The 25,039-nt window shown below is 35.6% G+C and overlaps 1 protein-coding gene across 1 annotated transcript; it reads right to left on the minus strand.

Moving 5' to 3' along the window:
• Positions 1-19,469: 19,469 nt before the first annotated feature.
• Positions 19,470-24,074, minus strand: LOC119990914. The gene is made up of 10 exons (XM_038837054.1): positions 23,866-24,074; positions 23,610-23,663; positions 22,804-22,920; positions 21,746-22,216; positions 21,217-21,650; positions 21,027-21,126; positions 20,879-20,938; positions 20,709-20,798; positions 20,498-20,611; positions 19,470-20,041 (listed from the first exon to the last, which is right to left on the minus strand). The coding sequence occupies exons 1-10, from the start codon at positions 23,893-23,895 to the stop codon at positions 19,733-19,735; spliced, it is 1,779 nt and encodes a 592-aa protein (XP_038692982.1). The 5' UTR covers positions 23,896-24,074; the 3' UTR covers positions 19,470-19,732.
• Positions 24,075-25,039: the final 965 nt, after the last annotated feature.

Genomic DNA, 25,039 nt, shown 5'->3' on the forward strand with positions numbered 1-25,039 from the left:
TTAATTCTAATGTAAAAAGTGTGAGTGAAACATATGGGCATGTGTTTTGCCATACCCACATCCATGCCCCACTCCTAAATGAGGCCATTGTATTGACATTGTTGGAGTATATACATTTCTGATGGCCCATTAGAAATGCATTTTTTGCAACTTCATGCCCCATCAAATAACATATAAGATATAAGAAAATGAAATGAAGAATGAAGAGAAATGTGTTGTAGCTTTAGCTTCCAACTCATCGTAATATGATGATATCATAATACACCGTTTATTTAAATATTTTTTTTATCCGAACGCTTTAAATAAAAGCGATTTGTTTGACAGGGAAAAAAAAAAAGGGTCAAATGGACGTGGCCAATTCTAGGCAAATCTCGAATTTTTAAGCTTGTTTACTATAATAGATTAAATTAATGCATGTGGTATACAAGAGGGCAGTTGAAATCAATTTATGATGCCGATTCATAGTTCTTCTTTTCATGATGGTTGGTTGATGCATGGTGATATTGGTACAGTGGTACTTACATTTAATGTGGTAGACGGTTCCAACTTCTTCGACGGGGGTCGTTTAGTTTGAGATTAATGAGAGATTTGAATAGTATTCATTGGATGCCGTGACCAGATGATCCATATCAACTTTTGATCATGTCAATTTTAATAATCAACGACAGCTTTTGGTCCGCTGTTCTTTTTTTGTCTTTCATCATGGATGTACTCTAACATTATTGAATCATATCTATGCTTGTTCTTTCGTCATGTCCTTATGTGTATTTGGTTTGTCCAATCAAGTAGCATGGACTCGGGAGCTGGGTCTTGAATGCCATTCTCATTGGGAACAAATACTATTGTGGTTATGTATTAAGTTTTGGTTCAACTTATCATATCATCAGGTGAAAAACTTCTATGCGCGTGAATATGATGATTCGAGTTTAGACTCATATCCAAAGAACAAGCTTGTATGGTGTTATTCCCGATTAAAAAAAAAGCCCTTCTGAACTCCTAGTGAATGATGATGCATGTTTTGGTCTGTAACCACATATTGTGGGGGGTGAATGAAACACACACAAAACCCACTTTAGCTTCTAGTGGTGGTAATTAAACACAATGATATCATTGCCATTGGCAGACAAATGAACTCAAGCACTTTGTAACGCAGGCAGATTGATGTTTGAAGTAATCTCTGTATTGTCAACCTTGACCCAAGTAAGTAATTATGTAATTAATGGCTTCAATGATACACTTCTGTCTAGTTTGGTTGGCCTAACTTATCAGAATAAAGCGATCGGTGCGTGGTGTGATGATTGAGAACAATATGGACAGCTTTGCCTCCCAAACAATGTGCTCTATTCATAGCCCACTGGATCATGCATGATAAAACGCCAGCTAGCTAGGGATCATATAGATTCCTATAATTTCTCATCAATTTCTTCTTGTAAAGCTCTGTCGTCCATGGTTTCTGCAGGTATCAAACAAATGGGTTTTGTTTGAAAGATGAAGTACAGAGCTAGGTAGCTTTGTGTCATATCCTTGTCATGAACACTTGAAAAATCCATGCAGTGTGAGTCCCACATATAAACAACCAAGACATGCTGACCTTGCATACAATCATATTGAATTTTTTAAGATAATATTCATAGAGCACAATTATATGAGCTTGAAAAGTTTTGAGTTTGATTTATAATAGGAACAATAACTTTGCAATTCAATCACGTGTTGAGTTATAATTCAACTTATCTTGTGAGATCAAATGAAAAACTTATGCGCACGTAGATCTAACAACCTAAATTTAAGTTCATATCGGATGTCCAAAGAGTAAATCTGTATAGTGTTGTTATCGATTAAAAAAAAAGTCATATCATACTAAAGACTTAAAAAAAATCGAGTTACATATGTTTTACTGCTATGTACATCTTTTGGCAATGTAATAATGTATACATATTATCTATGATCCATTGAATTATAAACTAAGAACTATTATATAAGGTACATGCATTAACACAGCAGACAGAATGATAAGTGATGTTCCCTTATCTCCTTTTCAGCCTTTGCAAGTTGACTTGCCTGATCAGAAAGTCTCATAAATATCTATAGATGCCAAAACAGAGAAAAAGATCCAAACGAGTCTCTACCTAGATCACTATCTCTGATAGTTATAGGACGTAAATTGGAAATAATAATTTTGTGTGGTATCAGGTATGACAAAAAGAGTTAAAAAGGAATAAAATTTAAAAAAAATGTCCTACTAGCGTGTATATAAGGTCATGTCATACACCTAAACCACTAGTTGTAGTAGTAAGGATAATATATATTATCCTGATAACTAGGGTTTGAAGCTCGACCCCTCCCGTTTCAAAAAAAAGGGTCATGTCATGTTGTCATGCTTTTTTGCGTGATTGGTGAAAAAATACAACCCACTTGTAGTTGTGGACCCGTGAGTTTATATATAATTGAGTAGGAGTTTAAGAGTTTGAGTTAGTTTGGACCATATATCTAGCTAATTAATGTATACTGGGTGGTTAAGGCTTGTCGTTATTCAAAGAGTTTGAGTCGTTCGAATGAATGTGTTGGATCATGCATTAATACTTGGAGGTTGGAGAGCTAGAGATGGTGCAAGTACAGACTACATAGCAGTGTAGAGGGTGTCTAACGAGATTCAGTGAAGAAAAGAATGAACGACTAGTAGATAATGAGTTTTCATAACTAATACAATATGATTGATTTTATGGGGTTAAGCATACTCGCAAGTGCACGAATTATTTGTAGTATAGAAGTGGCAAATACGAGTGTCGTACCCACAGGGACTGAATATTAAATATATGCAATTCCAACTCTTGTAATTATCAATAGAAACAAAATAAATAAGGATTAACACAAATAAACAAACACTAGGGATCCGATTTCACCAACTCTATTGTATTTAAATTATTTAACCGACAATTATCATTTCATTCATGCATGTCAAAGATCAAGTCCCCTAATTTATGTAATAGTCATGGGCATCTGACTTACCACGTCTATTCCCAATTGCAACCATCCATGGGCATTTGGATTGGCTAGGACAATCAAGAATGCATTAGGATTTATGGTAACTTATGTAGCGATCACAAAGATCCTAGCATTTGACATTTATGTCTAGGTAACTCCGGTGTTAACTGCAAGAAGCTGGTCTCAAATTGGACATGGGCATTTGCCTCAATTTGCATCATGGTAATCAAACCTAGATGGAAGCTAAGCATCAAGATTTAATTATCAATAAAGAATAGCTAATTAACACTTGACATAGCATAAATAAACTAATAATTAATCAAACCAAATTTATTTAGATACAATAGAGTGGATCCATCATCACCCTAGTAAGAGGATTAGTTCCTCATACTAGGTTTACACAACCAATAATTAATCTCACAAAATTCTAGAAAGAATATGTGAGAGAATTGTTGTAAGAGAAAAACTCAAGAACTTACTCCTTGATTTTTCTTCTCCTCTTGCCTCTTTCTCTCTTCCTTCAATGTTGTCTTGTATTCCTTCCTCTCTTTTCTCCCTAGCTCTCTATTTATAGGAAATTAGGAGCTATCCATCCATTGAGAATTTTCAAACCAAAAATATTGAATGGCCAAATATGTCAAAGGAAGAGATGTCATCACCATTGAAAAATAGAGTGTTGCACATGGCTATCCATCCATTGAGAATTTTCAAACCAAAAATGTTGAATGGCCAACCATGTCAAAGTAAGAGATGTCACCACCATTGAAAAATAGTGTTGCACATGGCCAATTTGTACTATAAAAATGATGGTGATGCATGGAATGATGTCAAGATGGTAGTGGACACAAGCAAATGAGCTCTTCACGAAATGGGCCAGCAAATGTTGAACATGGGTTGGTATGAATTGAGCCTGAAAATATAAAAAAACAAATATAAAGTGAGTGAAAATGATATTTGCATTTTATGGTATAATACTCACTTTAAGCCCTAATTATCTAACAAATGCCTTAGTAATTCATTATTAAAAGTGTACATTTTTGGCACTTATCACAACCCCCAACCAGCTTATTGCTAGCCCCTAGCAATTCAAGCGTTCAGAAGATTCATGCCATATACAAAAATAATCCAATTATCTCGTTAGTATGAATACATTCAAAAATCCACCAACCACTATCACTAGAACAAATCATTCTGACTAAATCTCATACCACCCATTCTATATTAGCGTGATGTGTAGTGCGTAGCGAATTTAACATAAATACGTGGCTTTAATTTAATCTTAACACAAACATTGCAATATCACAAGAATCATCAGACTCAATGAATAATTAATATCAAGGGATTTTATTTATCGACTCTTCATCTTTTATTTTATTATTATTTTTTTATATATATATATAATATTTTTATGTGACTTGTGCAATGCTCAGTCTCATTAAGCTTTCTAAATGACCCTTGTAACAAGCGTTCAACCAATGACTCCCAATCCAGTTGGCTCAGGGCATTAGGTGTAAAGACACCCCAACGGGTTTAATAACTCAAGTCAAAAAGGCTACAAAACTTCACTTGTCACATAAGTTGATGTCTTGATTTTTCTACCTTTTTACGCGAACACTCACTGCTTACTGAGGCAAGAGGCCCGGTTACTCAGCAGAAAAACTTATAGACACTACCTTTTTTTTTTTTTTATAGATGTATACATGTATCCCAAGATATTAATATTCAAAGAATTCCAATTCAACTCAAGAAAATCAAAATATTCATAATTAATCTTAAATATCATACCCCGCAAATATGTAATTCTGTGCAATTGATTCAATTATTACATAGAATAGGTGAGACAAAACTAAAGTCAGAAAAATCCACAAGTGATTATGGGTTTTCAACTCAAATTATCATCCATACTTTAGAGATATTCAGACCAATTCAGAAATATGATTGAAACATGACTTCCAAATCACAAACAAATTTTTTTTTTTTTTTTTAAAATACGTAACTACACAACATAGACATATCGCAAACAAACGGTTCTAAGACTCAATATTCCCAAAGCACCGTAAACAAACGGAATTTGTCTCAACACCAGGATCCTTGAGACTGGATGCTAGGTTACTATCAATCTAACTAAAGAGATCAACTACAAGTGTTTCAAGCTTGCACCTAAGGTAGCACAACACTTGTCTCCTCTAGCTACAGATTTTTTTTTTTTTTTTTTTTTTTAACAAATCAGTTCCTCCCCCACTTAAAATCTTGCATTGTCCTCAATGGGAAAAGAAAATTAAAATAAAATAAAATAAAAATGAAAAGTACATATGCGAAGCTATGGTTCAGAGAAATACAACCTGACACAAAATATTCTGGCCGTTGGATTGCTATGTTTTCACTTTCGTATCATATCCACGATTGCGGCCATCATGTGCTCCAGTCTGTGTTGTCCATCCTCTAGTGTTTGTAGAATCATCTCCAGCCGGGCTATCGCTGCTCATTTCCACGCTAGAGGAAGACTTCTGTTTTTTTTTTTTTTTTTTTTTTTTTTCTATTTTTTTTCTTTTTTTTTTGCAACTAGATAATATTACATAAAAAGAAATAGATGAAAAAGAAATATGGGTTGCCTCCCATAAGCGCTGTATTTATTGTCTGGGCAAGACAAAGTGTTCCCAACACTCAATTACCTGGATCTTGGAGAGTAATGCTGGAGACAGTTCTGTCAAGATTAGCTTCCAAATAAGGTTTGAGGCGCTAGCCATTAACCTTGAACTCGTTTCCCGTCTCCAAATTTTTAATGTCAACAGCTCCATGGGAATATACTCGAACAACTTGAAATGGACCATACCATCTTGAACGTAACTTCCCTGGAAAAAGTTTGAGACGAGAGTTAAACAAAAGTACCTTTTGACCAGGAGAAAATTCTTTCATTGCGATGTGTTGATCATGGTATCTTTTTGTCTTTTCCTTGTAAATCCTCACATTTTCGTATGCCTCATCACGTAGCTCATCAAGTTCATTGAGTTGCAGTTTCCTCTTCTCACCAGCTGCATCATAATCAAAATTCAACCTTTTTATTGCCCAGAATGCTTTATGCTCGAGCTCCACAGGAAGATGGCAAGCCTTGCCAAAAATCAAACGATATGGAGACATGCCAATTGGAGTTTTATATGCAGTGCGATATGCCCAAAGAGCATCATTCAATTTTATACTCCAGTCAGTTCTTTTGATATTCACAGTCTTCTCCAAAATGCGTTTAATTTCTCGGTTAGAAATCTCAGCTTGTCCACTAGTTTGAGGATGATAAGCAGTGGCAATCTTATGTGTGATATTGTACCTGGCAAGAAGTGTAGACACACTCTTGTTCAGAAAATGCTTCCCTTCATCACTGATTATAGCACGTGGAGTGCCATATCTTGGAAATATTACACCCTGAAGTAACCGAATTACCACCTCACTTCTATTGGTTGGGCTTGCAACAGCTTCAACCCATTTGGACACGTAGTCTACTGCCACCAGTATATATTCATTCCCATGAGACTTGGGAAATGGTCCCATGAAATCTATTCCCCAAACATCAAAGATTTCAACCACCAAAATATTGTTGAGTGGCATTTCATTCCTGCGAGAAATGTTGCCAAGTTTCTGACAATTTTCACAGGTAGAGCAGAAAATGTGGACATCCTTATGAAGAGTTGGCCAATAGAACCCTGATTGTAAAATCTTTGCAGAAGTTCTCTGGGTACCAAAGTGACCACCACAAGCGAATGTATGACAGAATTGTAGAATACTCTGTTGTTCTTGTTGTGGCACACACCTTCGAATGATTTGATCAGCACAATGCTTGTATAAATAAGGCTCATCCCAAAAATAATGCTTGGCTGTGGAGAAAAACTTCTTCCGTTGTTGGTGAGTCCAGTTTTTGGGAATAACACCTTTTGCAAGGTAATTAGCAATATCAGCATACCAAGGTATCTCAATTTGTACGGAGAAAAGTTGTTCATCTGGAAAAGTTTCATTCAATGGAAGCTCCGTCTTCTCACCGTTGTTTGTTTGAACAATACGAGAAAGATGATCTGCCACAACATTTTCTGCTCCTTTTTTATCTCTTATCTCCAAATCAAATTCTTGGAGCAATAACACCCAGCGAATCAATCTCGGCTTTGAATCTTTTTTAGACAACAAATATTTGAGGGCCGCATGATCGCTATAGACAATCACCTTAGATCCAATCAGGTATGATCGGAATTTCTCCAATGCAAAAACTACAGCCAACAGTTCTTTTTCTGTTGTTGAGTAATTAAGTTGGGCATCATTGAGAGTACGACTTGCATACTAACTGACATGTGGTAGCTTGTCAACTCTTTGCCCCAACACGGCTCCAATTGCATAGTCACTGGCATCACACATGAGCTCAAACGGTAAACTCCAATCTGGTGCCATCATGATAGGTGCAGATGTAAGTAATTGCTTCAATTTGTTGAATGCTTGCAAACACTCGTCATCAAAATGGAAAGTGGCATCCTTGGAAAGCAAATTGCACAATGGCCTGGAAATCTTCGAAAAATCTTTGATGAACCGGCGATAGAACCCCGCATGTCCGAGAAAAGATCGCACACCTTTTACAGAAGTAGGAGGTGGCAATCTAGAAATAACTTCAATTTTTGCTTTGTCAACGGCAATCCCCTTCTCGGAAATAAGATGACCAAGAACAATGCCTTCTCGAACCATAAAATGACATTTCTCCCAATTAAGCACCAGATTAGTCTTCTGGCATCTCTCCAGAACCAAGGCAAGATTGCACAGGCAGGTATCAAAAGATGATCCAAACACGGAGAAATCATCCATAAAGACTTCAATGATGTGGCCCACCATGTCAGAGAATATACTTGTCATGCACCGTTGAAAAGTAGCTGGTGCATTGCAAAGCCCAAATGGCATTCTTCTATATGCAAATGTCCCAAAAGGACATGTGAAAGTTGTTTTCTCTTGATCCTCTGGTGCGATCACAATTTGATTATAGCCAGAGTAGCCATCAAGAAAACAATAATGGGAATGGCCCGCCAGTCTTTCTAGCACTTGATCAAGAAATGGTAAGGGAAAGTGATCCTTTCTTGTGGCAGAATTCAGCTTTCGATAATCAATACAAACACGCCACCCTGTCTGTTTTCTTGTTGGGATGAGCTCATTGTTCTCATTAGTAATTACCGTGATTCCAGATTTCTTGGGAACCACTTGAACAGGACTGACCCATTGGCTATCAGAAATAGGATAGATGACTCCTACATCCAACAACTTCAATATTTCAGATCGAACTACCTCCTTCATCGATGGATTGAGGCGTCTTTGTGCTTCACGTGAGGATTTTGAATCTTCTTCTAGTAAAATTCGGTGCATACACATAGTGGGACTTATGCCTTTGATGTCAGCAATGGACCACCCAATGACACTTTTGTATTGTCGTAGCACCCTCAAGAGACTTTCTTCCTCTAAATCAGTAAGGTTAGCAGCGACAATGACAGGTAATGCCTCTTTAGCACCAAGATAAGCATATTTCAAATGATCTGGAAGTTGTTTCAACTCTAGCTTTGGTGGAGATTCAATAGAACGAACCACTTTCGGAAGTGAAGGACCGAGAGCTTCAAATGTACGAATCCACCTATGATTCATTGGTTGTTGTGCCTGCAAATATGCACAAAATTCTGCAACTTCACCATCGTCTTCAACTTGCAGTTCAGGAAACGCAAGACAAGTTGCCAAATGGTCAATAGATTGATGCTCCAAAAATGAATCATAAATTGAGCCATCAACAACTTCAATGCTAAAACACTCCCCTGTATCAGAAGGGTGTCTAGTAGCTTCAAATAGATTAAATTCCACCGTTTGTCCTTGTACAGTCATGGACAAGCAACCCTTTTGTACATCCACAATAGTTCCTGCAGTGGCTAAGAAAGGCCTCCCCAAAATAATTGGTATGTTTCTGTCTTCCTCCATATCAAGGATAATAAAATCTGCTGGAAGGAGAAATGTATCAACTTTGACAAGAACATCTTCTATGATACCGCGTGGAAATTTTATTGACCGATCTGCCAATTGCAAAGTGATTGAAGTTGGTTGTAATTCCTTTTCGAGACCAAGTTGCACAAAAACTGAATATGGCATCAGATTGATGCTAGCACCCAGGTCTAGAAAAGCTTTCTCGAAAGAGACTTGCCCAACAGTACAAGGGATAGTGAAACTCCCCGGATCCTTTAGCTTTGGTGGTAGCTTCTTGTTTAGAACGGCACTGCATTGTTCAGACAACATAATCTTCTCATATGGTGCCAGTTTCTTCTTTCTGGTGCAGACATCTTTGAGAAATTTTGCATAGGGAGGAATTTGTTGAATCGCGTCAAGAAGCGGAATGTTGATCTCAACTTTTCTGAATATATCCATCATTCGCCGCATCTGGTCAGTCTTCTTCTCATTCACCAACCGGCTAGGAAAAGGCACATGAGACTCATTCATTTTATGCTTTGATAAGTCAGTTGGCTTGGGCTGAATTTCCTCATTAGGCTTTTTGGCCTTTTCACCATCGTTCTCTAAAAATCCCACAGTTGTTCCGCGTCTGGTGGTAATAGCATTGATTTGTTCCTTGCCTTTTGGATTGACTTCTGGTTGACTCGGCAATCTGCCCAGCTCCCTTTCACTTAGTCGCTCAGCAATTTGACCAACTTGAACTTCTAGTTTCTGAATAGATCCATGTATGTTGCTGAATTGTTGGTCGTACCTGTTGTTTTGCTCCGTCGTTTTTTGAATAAAATTGTTGGTGTTGAGAGCTAGAAGAGCCATTTGCTCCTCCAAAGAAGGTTTCTTTGGTTCAATAGGAACTTGTTGTGTCATCTTCTGATTGTATTGCTTACTCTGGCCTTGTCCTCCCCAACTGAAATTTGGGTGATTTCTCCATCCTGGATTGTATGTATTTGAAAATGGATTGTTGTTGGGATGGAAGCCACCTTGTCCCACATAATTGGTATGTTCTTGTTCAGCGTTAGAAGACATAGGACATGTTTCCGTGGTGTGGTTAGATTGAGAACAAATGGCACACATCTCAACTTGGGTTGCTTGTTGGGAAGATGAAATTGCTTTCATTAACATGTCAATCTTCTTCTCCATGGCTTGCAACTGAGGTTGGTTTTCTACTCTGGTGTGGACTTCATATACGCCTTTTGGAAGCTTTACCCCTTGCTTTACTCTAGATGAAAATTGTTGAGAATTTTCACTTAAAGTTTCAAATAAGTCAAAAGCTTCTTCACTGCTTTTCTCCATTAATATGCCTCCACAAGCTGAGTCTACGATGCTTGTGTTTGTTGCGTCGAGTCCTTCATAAAAAGCTTGAACTTGATCATCTTGTGACAAGTTGTGGTGTGGACATTTTAGCAGTAGCTGTTTAAAGTTATCCCAAGCTTCATAAAATAAGTCCCCATCTTTTTGCTGCCATGTTTGAATTTCCCTTCTTAATTGCTTCGTCTTCTGGGCTGGGAAAAATTTCTTCAAGAATTTTGTTGCCATTTGCTCCCATGTAGTGATCGATCCTGGGGTCAAAGAGTTGAACCACAGTTTCGCATTGTCTTTGAGAGAAAATGGAAACAACATGAGTCGTACTTCTTCTGACGTCAAGCCCTGAACAGATTGTGTCTTACAGAGTTCAAAGAATTCTCTGATGTGTAGGTAAGGGTCATCAAATGTTGTGCCTCGGAAATGTGGGACTGCATTGAGTAGAACTGGAGAGAATGTGGCATTGCCTTGGACATTGGGTTGAAATGCTATGCTGGATGGCTGCTCCATATTCTGAGGTATGAATGAATTCTTCATTGGCCTCCGAGCAGGTGCATTGACTGGTGGATTTGCAATTCTAGCAAGAGCATTCTCAGGATTCTCTTCTGCCATATTTCCTCTTACTTCTCTTCTCAGTTGTGCAAGAGTTCGTTCAATCTCTGGATTGAATTTAAGAAGATTTGGATTTTGAGATCGACGTCCTTGCATAAAAGAAAATGTCAATGATAATAACCCCCTTTTTTTATTTTATTTTATTTTAATTATTTTTTTAACAAAATTAAAAGAGTGAATATACACAAAATAAAAAAAATTTAAAATAAAATAAAATAAAATGGGGCAAAGAGGCCAACCATAAATATTAACAGAAATAAAAGGTTATTTTAGGCAGCTCAACCAACCATATATATATATATATATATCTATACGGGTGGGGCAGTGTAAAGCCAACCACAAATATAAATAATACTGTATAAATAAATAAATGTTACTGTTAGTGGCGGAAATTTAAATGTTAGTAAGTGTTAGTGACAGTTATTATAAACAGATATGGGCGGTAGTAGTAGAACCAGCCAATAATATATAGTTAGATGGGGCAGTTAAGCCATCCACAAATATAAAACTGAAAAACCTTCCATTAAGGAGGTGTAGTATACTAATATTAATATATAAATATATACATATATACAAGAGTTAGATAACAATATATTAAATCAATCCCCGGCAACGGCGCCAAAAACTTGATGTGGGGTTTATAACCCGCTAAAAGTATAGCGATTCCAAACCCAAATTATACTCGCAAGTGCACGAATTATTTGTAGTATAGAAGTGGCAAATACGAGTGTCGTACCCACAGGGACTGAATATTAAATATATGCAATTCCAACTCTTGTAATTATCAATAGAAACAAAATAAATAAGGATTAACACAAATAAACAAACACTAGGGATCCGATTTCACCAACTCTATTGTATTTAAATTATTTAACCGACAATTATCATTTCATTCATGCATGTCAAAGATCAAGTCCCCTAATTTATGTAATAGTCATGGGCATCTGACTTACCACGTCTATTCCCAATTGCAACCATCCATGGGCATTTGGATTGGCTAGGACAATCAAGAATGCATTAGGATTTATGGTAACTTATGTAGCGATCACAAAGATCCTAGCATTTGGCATTTATGTCTAGGTAACTCCGGTGTTAACTGCAAGAAGCTGGTCTCAAATTGGACATGGGCATTTGCCTCAATTTGCATCATGGTAATCAAACCTAGATGGAAGCTAAGCATCAAGATTTAATTATCAATAAAGAATAGCTAATTAACACTTGACATAGCATAAATAAACTAATAATTAATCAAACCAAATTTATTTAGATACAATAGAGTGGATCCATCATCACCCTAGTAAGAGGATTAGTTCCTCATACTAGGTTTACACAACCAACAATTAATCTCACAAAATTCTAGAAAGAATATGTGAGAGAATTGTTGTAAGAGAAAAACTCAAGAACTTACTCCTTGATTTTTCTTCTCCTCTTGCCTCTTTGTCTCTTCCTTCAATGTTGTCTTGTATTCCTTCCTCTCTTTTCTCCCTAGCTCTCTATTTATAGGAAATTAGGAGCTATCCATCCATTGAGAATTTTCAAACCAAAAATATTGAATGGCCAAATATGTCAAAGGAAGAGATGTCATCACCATTGAAAAATAGAGTGTTGCACATGGCTATCCATCCATTGAGAATTTTCAAACCAAAAATGTTGAATGGCCAACCATGTCAAAGTAAGAGATGTCACCACCATTGAAAAATAGTGTTGCACATGGCCAATTTGTACTATAAAAATGATGGTGATGCATGGAATGATGTCAAGATGGTAGTGGACACAAGCAAATGAGCTCTTCACGAAATGGGCCAGCAAATGTTGAACATGGGTTGGTATGAATTGAGCCTGAAAATATAAAAAAACAAATATAAAGTGAGTGAAAATGATATTTGCATTTTATGGTATAATACTCACTTTAAGCCCTAATTATCTAACAAATGCCTTAGTAATTCATTATTAAAAGTGTACATTTTTGGCACTTATCAGAGGACGTTGGGCTTGAAGGAGCAAATCCGTAAGGGTTTCGACCCAAAACGGATAATATGATATTGTTGTTGGGCTTGTGAACTACATCAAATCTATCCAGAGTCCAACTCAACTTTATCGAAAGTTATAAAGAACTCCATCAGTGTTAGAAAGCATGAATTAATTAATCAAGATGGGTCGTCCTTTGTGGCTGTGTTTGGTAGCTACTAGTAAACACCCAACAAAAGTGGACGCGAAATTAAGTCAATTAATTGGAGTTAAATGTCTATCAATGGCAAGCGTGATGTGAAGATGAACTGATCCACTTGTTCCAACATCCATCACAAGATATATATATATATCTATATATATATATATATATATATATATAAGAGACGTGTGCACTACTTCTAATATATACATACAAGTCCTTCTCACTCCAACAATAACTCTTGATTGCTTGATTATATATATATATATATAAACAATAACTTTGATTTCAATCAATATATAATTAGCATTTCAAAATCATATTACTATGATTATAAATAAATAAACACACACAGAGACTAGCTAGTCAAAATTCTTAAAAACTAAGCATATATAATCGTCATCAGATAAATAACCAGTTCCACTATTGTAATTTTAAAAATATATCAACTTTCAAACTTTAAATAAAGAGAATCACGAGTAGCTCAGATAACACTCATGTGTGTAATATCTGATAGAAATCTTGAATTCGAGTCTCCCCATCCCCTTCTCTTGTTTAAAAAAATTCAATTAAAAAATTCTTTTATTAATTGTAGTTTATTTTATTATTCATAATTTATCATAGTTTATATTTGCCACTAAATTTATTTATAAATTAATAATAATTATTATGATCTAGATCAAATTTGAAAACAGTATTTGTTTCAGTGGTTACTTGTCAAACCTTCCATTTATGTTCATTTTGATGTCAGGCTTGTTATGAATTAAGACCATTGACTAGCATTTATTTATTTAGTGAGTACATAAATTTTAGGTTTGACATGAGAAAAATATCAATCAATTCAGCCGTGTATACTGTATACTATATTTATCAATCAAGGTCATCTACTCACTAGAATCCCTAATTTTGTATTTCAAATATTGGAGGGTTTTTTTTTTTTTTTTTGAAATACTAAGAAATATGTTTTTCATTTGAATCGAACTTTACGCACACATATATCTAACCCAATTGATTGTCAATCGAGTCACATCTTATTGGTAAATATTGGAGTTCTTATTAGTGCATAACAAACACAATATATGATTTTTTTTATTTGAAAAATTGGAAGATGCTATTGAAGGGAACATAATAATACTATAGGTAGACTAATAGACTAACTGCCTGTTTGGGTCCCACACTTTTTAGATAAAAGTATTATTATTTTATTAATGGGACCCACTTAATTGTGTTTAATGGTTTAAATAAAACTATTTTTTAATAAATTAATTATATTTATGCATTTATAACTATTATAACATTAAATTTAATATTAAAATAAAATTAATTTAATTTAAAAAATACAAATAAAATATTTATATTTAAGACTTTTAATTTTATAGGTGTTTAATTTTAATACATAATGATAAATTAAAAAATACAATAAATATAAGAAAATTAATTGATTACTTAAATATAAATTAAAAAATACAATAAATGTAAGAAAATTAAGTTGATTAATTAAAAATTACTTCAAATTAATTTTAAATATAAATTATATTTGATTAATTAAATGAATACTTAAAATTAATTTTAATAAGAATTATATTTATTAGATTACTTTTAATATAAATATAAAAAACTAATATTATAATACTTTAATTCAACAGTTTTTCCGCTAGCGTCAGTTTTTATTTCACCAAACACCTCACAGCATATTTCACAGCTTTAAGCTCAGCATATTTTTCACAGCATTTCCGCTAGCATTGAAAATCAATTTTTCCGCTGTGCCAAACGGAGCCTAAGAAAAACTAATAATCTAACTGCTAGCAAAACATTTTATGCCCCTGACATCATGGAACTTACATGATTTAACTAAGGAGTGATTGTTTGCCAGTAGATTCAACGAGAGGGAAAATCGATAATCGATAGCTCCCATTTTTGCCCGGTTATCATGGAAATTACATGATTTAACTTTTAAGAGTTTGATTATATGATTACTTAGCGAACATTTACTCTCTAATGGAGAGAGAATTCATCCGGAGAAGATTGTGCCATTTTTTTTATCAATGAAAAATTTTCTTTTATTCAAAAAAAAATAACAACTAATTTAATTTTTTTTGTCAGGAAACTAATTTAATAATTGTTTCTTAGGGTATAATTATCTTTTTCTTTTTTTTTAGTTTATGGTGCCTACAGCGGTACTGCCTAGCTAGTCCAAAATAAATCTAAATCACAATCTGCACATATATATTTTTAAAAGGCCCAATAGTAATGCGTCGACAGGCCCAGCTGGAGGAGAGAACGGTAAGCCGTACCTAGTACGTACGTGGAAGTGTGGAACGTACAATGGGTTCAGACTTCAGCGGATCCATTTAAATGGGCCTGACTTTGACCATTCGTTTCTTGGGCTATAAGTGAAACTGTTCAACAGGCTGACACTAGTTTCTTGGGCCCTATGTGCAATGAGCCCATTACAATTTGAAAAAATGAACCGTTGGATCTCATTCAACAGTCGTAGGCTTCCACTTTAGTTAGGTTGTCCAAAAGCTTATAAGGTAAGATGTAGATCATGTCTTAATCATATCTACCTAGCTAACAACTAGGACTAAAATTAAAATAAGAACTCTTCGCATTCTTCTACCAAAAACCTAGTTGGGTGTAAAGATAAAAGCACCATTAATTCAATTTCCACACCAAACAATATTATATCATATGTGAGAAAAGAAAATATGAAGTCTTCCTAATACACTAATCAGTCACTAAAACTCTACTCAATCACTCACAAGTGAAAAAAGTTGTGTCACATGGAGTAGGGATTCAATTTGGATCCTCCATATATATTGACATTTGAAGCTCGATACGAGTGTGTGATAAACTTTGCACGTTGTGGTCGAGTGGGTTTGGTGAAAGGAATTCAATGTCAAGTCATCAACCCCGATTGATGTCGCTCAAAACTGACTCTAGTTCCGAGCACATCATAAGAGTTGAGACCGAAGCTATGATGATCATTTTTAAGTTAAGAGCTGGCCTGCACAAGGAATCACGTTAGCTATGGGGGGCCCCCAAATGTATGCTCGGGGGAACCTCTCCGACGCTCAGGGCTTTCTTCTCTCAAATTGCTATTAAGTATGCTTGAGTACAATAGTTAAAATCGCTTACCTGTGGTGGATGATTTCCTTTTATAAGAGTTTGGAGGTGTCAGTTAAGGGAGAAGGTGAGAACGTGGGTAATTAGTGGACCCAATATTTACCTCCTCGTAACTGATCTCTTCTTGAGTCCTTGGTCATGGGGCGTGCTCTTATACTCGATGGGGGTACGAGGGTGGCTCCTCAGCATAACTGAGGAGCTCTTCTCCTCTCCCTGTTTGCATGTTCACTTGATGGTCTCCTTCTCTTCATGTACCAAGACATGTATCAAGTTGGCACAAAACTGATGTTGAATTGGGCGTCTAGGCAGAGTCATTGAGAGGTAGCCATTTAGATGAAGTAAAAAGGGTGGTTATGGACAATCGGTAGCTGGTGGTTCGGATAGGTGGGGAGACACTGATCCACTGAAGAATGGACAAAGCTTAATTAACCATCTTTCCCTCTCTTGTACTGGTTGATCATGACTGGCCCTTATAGTTTCCAACGATATTTAATTAATGATAACATATTATTGTTACAATTTCAATAATTTATTTGGATTAATTGGAGTTTGCCGTCAAATTAAACTTTGGTAAAATGAAACTCAAGTGGTCAAACTTTTAGCTTTGCACAGAATATATAATGCAACTTTGTGATAGAATAGCATCCAGTCAAGTCCATGGTGCTCCGTTCTACTTTTGCTATTAATTTAAGGTTGGAATTTCTTATTGGCAATCATTGAGATCAGTTGATGGTGACAAAATATATATTTTTTTAATGAAGTATTATCCAGTGACCACCTGGCGCAAACCGACTTGACTGCTGACCTAAGGTTCCAAATTTTTGAAAAAAATATCGAAAGATAATTACCAATAAATCTCTCATACAAGGTTTATAGGCCAATAAGGACGTCATTAATAGTATGCATTTACAAACTTATTTAAAATAAAAATTAAAAGACAATTGTAGTCTTACATGTTTAAGGAGTGTGTTTTCTTTGTTTTATTATGTGATGTCATGTTGACATCACCAGCTCGTCATGATGTCATATTGAGCATGTAAAAACGTTCATATGAAATTTCATAACAAAAGGAGTACATATTATCACTCAATTTTCACAGTTTTTTAGAATTTTTTGTTAGTATCTTCGATTTTTTTTGCTCATAATATATCGGTTTCATAAGATTTTCGATTCTCTACAGGACTTTCACATCTTAGGTGAGGGCTCATTGTTCTTAACCCAAAAATGACTCGCTCCTCTTAAAATTGGACAAAAACCGAGATTTCGAAGAAAAAATTCATTCTTTTTTTTTATATATATATTATTTCACAAACACATGCACACAATAACACATCCAAACATTCTTCAATATATTTAGATTCTTCTAAAAGTATAGATTTAGAAAAAAAAATTGAACTGAAAATCTGAAAGAAAAAAAAAACCCGAAGAGAGAGATTCATGCAATTTCAAAATAAAATAGAAATTGAAGAGAGTGAGAGAGTCGAATCTAGGAGAGGAAATTTTTTATGCATCTTTTCTGGCCTCTCTAGCAGTATTGATTCCATTTCTACTGAGTTGAAAGTAGTTAGTTCAACTTTGGAGATTTCAATGGATTTTGGGGTTCAAAATAAGAGCAAAATCTATCATTGTTGAATCAGACTCCCTAAATGTTGTTAACGGGCTATTGAAAGGATCAATTTTTTTTTTGAAAACTATTTCATTCGCAGGCTCTAAGTTAAAAACTTACATTGCTAGAGTCGAAATTCAACCACAATATTACATATATTTAATTAATAATAACAATATTTGATCATATTATTGTTACAATTAAAATAATTAGTTTGGATCAATTGGAGTCTAAGGTCAAAGTAAACATTAGTAAAATGAAACTGAAGTGGTCAAACTTTTACCTTCCAAAGAATAATGCGAAATTGTAATAGAATAGTTCATTGTGCTCCCTTGACTCTTGCTAAATAAGGAAGAAATTTCCTATTGCGGATAAGAAAAAAATAAGATTTACATCACATACAAAAATAAAATTTGATTTTTGTTTCGGAGAAAATATATTGTTGGATTCGTAAAATGATCAAAATATAAATATAATGTTTCAAAATTTTTAAATTTTTTTACTCCTAAATCATACATCAACGGGGGCGGCTACAAGCACGATCCATATTTTTAATGGTGAAATAATACAATTGTAATAACGTAATTATGGTGAACCCACTTGTTCTTGCCTCATAAAAATACATGTTAGCTAGTGGATTAATAGACCCGTCATTTATATTATAAATGGAAATGGAAAACCCTCCAAACTAATTCACTATATATAGATTAACAACACATAGATCTTGCTTCAATTAACCCTTCAAGGTCACGCACAGAACTCTCTCTGCTCTATCTGGTAAGTAGTACAAGTCAATATATATATATATATAGTTATAAGTGGTGTATGAGTACTACTTAATTGATTGAAATGAACAGGTAATTAACAAGTAAAGATGGCAAAAGGGATCAAGTACTACGTGGTGTTTGGTGTAGTGATGATGATGCTATTGAGCTCTTCTTGCTTGGTTGTGAAGCAAAGAGCATTACTAGTGGTGGTTGAAAGGAATGAACAAGAGCAGCCACAGCCAGCGAGTGATCATGTTGATGTTGGGTACCCTGCACCCGGACCTGACTTCGATAACAGTACTAGTACTACTGGAAAAACCACTGACGGGTAAATTTTATATATATATATATATACACACACGCGCACATTCATGTTCATTGTTCGCAGTTCACCATCTCATTATATATATGTAAATGCCATCTATATATATATATATGCATGAATCATGAGCGATATTAAATAGATTTTGTTGATAATGATATTAAGTAATGTTTGTTTGGGTTTTAATATGAAGGTGTCGCCGAGATTGTATCTGATTATGGTGGCCGGTCGATTTTATTTTACACCCGTACATTAGACCCTTATGTAAGAATTCTTCATATATATATATATATACTTTTCAGTATTCACTTGCTTCCAATTATCAAGTAGATCTTGGCGATTCGGAAAGCATTCTTGACCAGTTTTTATCACTTGTGGAACAGCTATTGTACTTCAAAAAATACCATAGGCCAGCCACGTTGTATCAAAATTTAAACGCTGATGCTTGTAAATTGAATAAAAACGTTGAAAATTCGTCCATGGAGAAAATTGAACAATTCCATAAACCTAAAATCGCTACGATTCCTTGGGTTTAACCCACAAACGATCCATATTGCGCAGGTTTTTGCAAAACCCAGTCCAATGAAAAGATTAAGGTTTCAAATTCACAACTGGAATGCAAAACAAATTGATTAAGCAGTGATTCCTTATGTATTGCACTTTCAAATTCACAAACGATTACAAAATTCTCCACTCCGATTCAGATATTCCAATAACAGAAAACCAAGAAAATGAAAGCCAAAATCACCAAATTAATAAATACAATTTTCTGTAATATAGCAATGTAGCAATTTTCCTTTCAATTCCTAGTGGTCTCCCTCTGTTCAATAGAAGATGTGTTCATGTCATATTGCTAGAAGATACTGAAACTCAGAGTCATAGGGTATTTTCTCAATTGGGCTCGATAGCTTACTACTGTTGGCCCCCCTGAAGCAATCCACCATTGATTTTCTGAGTGACCCAGATGTAGGTAACTGCTGACAAACCCAGTCCACTAATGACTCCATGTCCACTGCAAAATCAAGCTTGTGTCTCAACAGAAGCTCTGGAAATGCAATCCTTCTTGTGTTTGTCACAGCTATCGAGGCTTGCAAGTACTCTAATTTTGACCTCTCCAAATCTCCCACTACTCCCTCTGCTGTGTACACCCTAACCTGTTGCCCACAAACATTTTTGTCAAATTTTGTTCCTCTAAAGATCAGAAATCTTAGCCTACTCAAATCAACAATAATCATTTGCTTTGCGCTTGCCAATTCACTTTGTATTTACATCGGGAAAAGACCGTTGTTGATTGAGAGAAGCTTATAATCTACAATATCGCTTGGTGTTCTCCTAACGATATGGGATTATAAGTCTAATAGACATTGTTTCGATATCATATCAGAAATCTCAATCCATCGCTTTGGGTTTGCCGGTTCATTGTGGATACATCGGGCACGCACGACTTTGTTCTTCTGGGTTGTCTCACTTTAAGGTACTTGAGCCAAGAAAATGACTTTGTTGATTGAGAGAGACTTGGGCTTTTCTTATAAACCAGGATTATTATAAGTCTAACACAAGAATGAGACTGATAAAACACAAGCTTGATTTATGATGAATGTGTGACTTACAGCAGGAGAGGAGCGAGTTCCACAGCAGAGAGCAAATGCGACATTTGGATTCATTGATTCGAGCCCGTAAAGCTTACGAATAATGGCTTCCTTATGATCATCCTTTTCTGTCTTCTGATTAACACGTCAAAACCAGATGTTAGGAGAAATTAATTGCAAGTAACAAATACATACGTACAATTTCAACATTTTCACTGGTATATATATTTACCTCTTTTTTGCTTGAAGGTGCTGGTTTTCTCAATATAAAATGCTCTATGGCTTGAGCATTAATGGTGTTGCCTCCTATGTTGAGTGTTGCCTGAATTCAACAACCGTCCTCATTACTATTTCTTGCAACTATTCTCATCAGATTTCATGGAAAATAAAAAAAAAATTTACCTTGTTCATCAAATTCTGCAGCTTTTCTGGTGTTGAAGGCACCCCATATTGGATAAATCCCTGTACCAGAACAGGATGTTATCCCAGGATCCTTTCATCAATGAGGTATAGAACATAAAATAATAAGAGTGATTTTTCCATACTGTACATGCATAATACAGGCATTGTAGATGTTGATCCAGAATGCTAATTTCTGTTGATTAGTCAAGAATCTTAAGTCCGCCGTCTGAAGATTGCTCATTAAGTCCCTGCATTATGAATTAATGCGTCGAAAATTTGTTGTAGTTAATTGTTACTCACGATAAAATTCGCGGTCGATTAGTTTTGCAGCATCATACCTTAATTTTCTGAGCAAAGGAAGAGAACCAGAGCTGGAAATGTATTTAGGGTCCATAGAGCTTGATGTGAAGATAACCAGATTCTTATAAGGACCAATGTCTCTTGGAATAGACTCATCTGAATTGAAGATACCATAAGGATCCTGCTGCTTAGCTTCCTTCTGCAACACAAGGCTGGACTTCAAGTTGGTTTCAGCTCTGAAGCTTCTGGAGATTGAAGGAGAGTTCATGGACCTCGAAATGGGACCCGATTTCTCGAGCTCCATTGCTCTTGATGTTCTAAGTAGCCTAATGTATATGAAGTTCAAACACTTGATGATGTCCTCAGATAACTTGTTGGGTTGCCACTGCTGGATGTTCTCCTCTGATAGTATTGCATTTGATAATGATTTTGGTAAGGGATCCAATGAAATCTCCGAATTACGTTCTCTCGGCTGCGATAAAACAATGTAATAACAGTGTAGGATTGTAATTCAAGTTCTTAAGGTTTGTCAATGGAAGATATTGATTTGGGGGTGTCTGTATGTACCTTTGGTGTTGGGTGTCTTGGATCTCTAAATGGTGAAGATGACTTGAGAATCCCACTTTTCTTGGGGATTCTGTCTTGAAATTTAGGCTCTTCATGTTGTATTTGTACATGATTCTCTTTCTGATCAGTAAATAATCTTGAGTTTCTCCTCTTCTCAGCCAGTGTGAAATCCTGGTTACTGCTAAAATCACCATTTATAGCCTTACTAATGAAATACAATGCCCTTGTCTCAAATGCCAACTTTTCATGCCCAGCTGCATTGTTTATGGGGTTTGAATTTGTCATTGTATTTGATGATGAAATCCCATGAATGTTGTTGCTTGGAGTTGCAGGTTGCCATTGCACTCTTGATTTGGTTTGCTTAGTGGCTTCCTGTTCATGTTTCAATCCAAGCCTAAGTTGGCTTATTTGGCTTTCAAGTCTAGCAATCTCACCCTCCACCATAGCTAACTCTGCCAACAGCTCCTTTGCCTGCACCAGTAATTAAAACAAAATATTATATTGGTATCGTTGCTTAGAAAATTCATCCCAAACATTACAAATGAATATTGTCTGCTTTAAGCTAAAAGCCCACACGATTTTTTTGTTCTAGCGCCGTCGCTATTAGTTCTTAGGCCCAAAAATGAATTGATTGTGTGAGAGGGATTGCACATTTGCTTATATGTCACTTGGTTGTGTTATGTCAATTCTTTGTGTGATAAAATCTTGACACTTTCCCCTGCACTTGTCTGTTAAGTTATACCAGATCCAAAAAGTGGACAGGTAGAGATCATGTTCAAATGGAAACCCGATACTATATTAGAAAATTCTGCCAAAACACTACAAATCAATATTGTCGACTTTTGGCCAAAGGCCTACACGACTTTGTTACTTTTGAACTGTCGCTATTGGTTCTTAGACCTAGAAAACACGTTGGTGATGAGAGTAACTAGACCTTTACTTGTATGCCACTTAATTGAGTTATTTGTCAATCCGATGTGGGTTAAAGTCTTAACAATTGTACTGATAATATAAGCTTAATCAGTTAATTTATTGCATGAGACGTAGTTTTAAGGTACCTTAGGAGGAAGAGAAGTTGGGATGGTGATGGCAGAACCGTCATGGCCATGCTGTACTTGCTCCAAAACGTGGCGCGTCTTCTCTTCCTGATTCAGTATATTCTGAAGCATGGCAACCTATAAATTAAAGAAAGAATCCATTTTTGAGCAATTCATGAGTGCACAAGTAAATAATCTTTGGTGATGGGCTGGAGCAGCCTTTTTCAAAAGGATGGTGACACTTTCTGAAATGAAGTTTTCATTTTTTTTTTTTGAGTCAGGTTGTTACGGATCCCAGCAACTGGTTTAGGGTTATTGGGATCCCAATTCATCACATGCACATCAAATCATGTGCATACATCTTAACAACTGGGATAACTGAATTTGAATACTTGTTTGGAAGAAGGGGGATTGGGAGGGTTTCAAATTTTTTTAAAAGGTATAAAGTTACCATTTTATAAAGAAATCTCTCCAGACTAACAATTATAGGGTTCAATTTTAGACTCTTGAGGGGGTTCGGAAGGGTGCACGGACCATACCGAACACCCCATATATGGTTGACAAACAAAGGATGGGATCCAACCTTTCCCAACCAAACCTCTAAACCCATCCCAAATACGGCTAGAGTCATTTAAATGCCTGCTTTACGATCGATGTGTTACCACTAGCTTCATATATCTAATTTTAATTTTTATCCTTCTTTTTGTAACTAAGAACGACAACATATAAATTTGTCTTTTGCACATTCGATATGGGTCTAAATTAGAACCGTCAGACCTACGCACACATAAGAGAAATGAAAAACAGAAGAAAAGAGCACCACATACCTCTTTTTCAAGTACCTCTCTCTTTTGCTGCCCACCTGCTATCTTCTTTCTTCGCTGAAAAGACAGTAGTAATATAAACCATTCATATATTATGCCATGAACTGTATATGTCACTTAAAATCATACCATAACATACATATATAAGCAATAATTGTGTATCAGATTATATATGCCGGCCGATTGATTAAGTACTAAGTATTAATATGAAATAACAACAATGCCATAATAATGAAACAGTACAAGTATGTTTACATACAGTCTCTGATGGCTGCAGGAGGCTCGCCATGAACGATTCTTTGAAGCTGGTAATTGAAGAACGCCCAGAGAATGGATTAAAACAAGATGGGAAGGCAGATATATGATGAAAATGTGTCTTGGGATTAAAGGAAGAGCTACTGGTCGTTGAGACTTGATTTGATGAGAGGGTGCTTTCATGCTTAAGCTGGTTCTTCTGGTGAGTAGTCGAGGCTAACTGTTCCAGTTGTTGTGGTTGAAACATCATATAGAAAAGAAAAGAAAAGATAAGAAAAGAAAAGAAAAGAAAGAGAGATATTATTGAAAGAGCAGTAGTAGTCGTGTGTTTTGCTTTACGTAGCTTGCAATGGTCGCTTCTTTTACCGGTTACTTAACCTTCTTTGGACATTGTATACTTAAGGCGTTAGCTTAGAGAAAAATTAGAGTACAACCCATGAATGATTAACTATCATTGAAGCTTGCCATTTGTGTGCAAGGCACTGAGACAGGCTTTGCCATCATTTACTAACTCTTACTGTATCCATTAGATCATTACCACCTAAGGGTGTAACCATTTTTTTTTTTTTTATGTTATGGGCCTTGCAGCTACGCTGCTAACGAGAGCTTCATTACCCTACTATTTGTACCAAAATATGATGTGCCCGTTTGATTGGTTGACAAAAATCTTACAACAATTTATTGTTCTTGAACCATATACTGCACTTGTCAATCAAACGATCATTTTGAGACCCAAATTCCGAGACAATTTCTTGACCATAATATGACCATTCTCAAATGGTCCCAATTTGGACAATTCTCAAATCATTTAGGCACCATTTTTCAATTACGTCCTTCATTTTAAATGGACTGACGATAATACCCTTTCAAACTCATGATGATAAATTGTTTTCTATTTGTTTTACTATTTATTTTAATTTGTTATCACTTAATGCATAATATCCGTACACGTAATTTCCCACAACAATTTTAACTGCATACTACCAACAAAAGTTGAATTAAACACTATCAACATTTCAAGTACCATATCTACTATCATTTTTATCAAGATATATGCTATTATCAAACTTGTTTACCAAGTAGACCCAAAATGTAACAAAAAGCGAAGATGGGCCGAGCCGGGTTGGGCCTAGCTAGCCTATTACACACGCGAAGGCACAATTTGATCGGAAATTACT

The sequence above is a fragment of the Tripterygium wilfordii genome, chromosome 22 (assembly GCF_013401445.1).
Source record: "Tripterygium wilfordii isolate XIE 37 chromosome 22, ASM1340144v1, whole genome shotgun sequence".
Taxonomy (NCBI): Eukaryota; Viridiplantae; Streptophyta; class Magnoliopsida; order Celastrales; family Celastraceae; genus Tripterygium; species Tripterygium wilfordii.

Coding starts and splice junctions, on each gene's coding strand:
- LOC119990914 (XM_038837054.1), bottom strand. CDS start 23,895: ATGGCGAGCCTCCTGCAGCCATCAGAGACT. Junction 23,664..23,865: donor TCCTGCAGCCATCAGAGACT/GTATGTAAACAT, acceptor CTGTCTTTTCAG/CGAAGAAAGAAGATAGCAGG. Junction 20,042..20,497: donor GAACTCGCTCCTCTCCTGCT/GTAAGTCACACA, acceptor TGTGGGCAACAG/GTTAGGGTGTACACAGCAGA.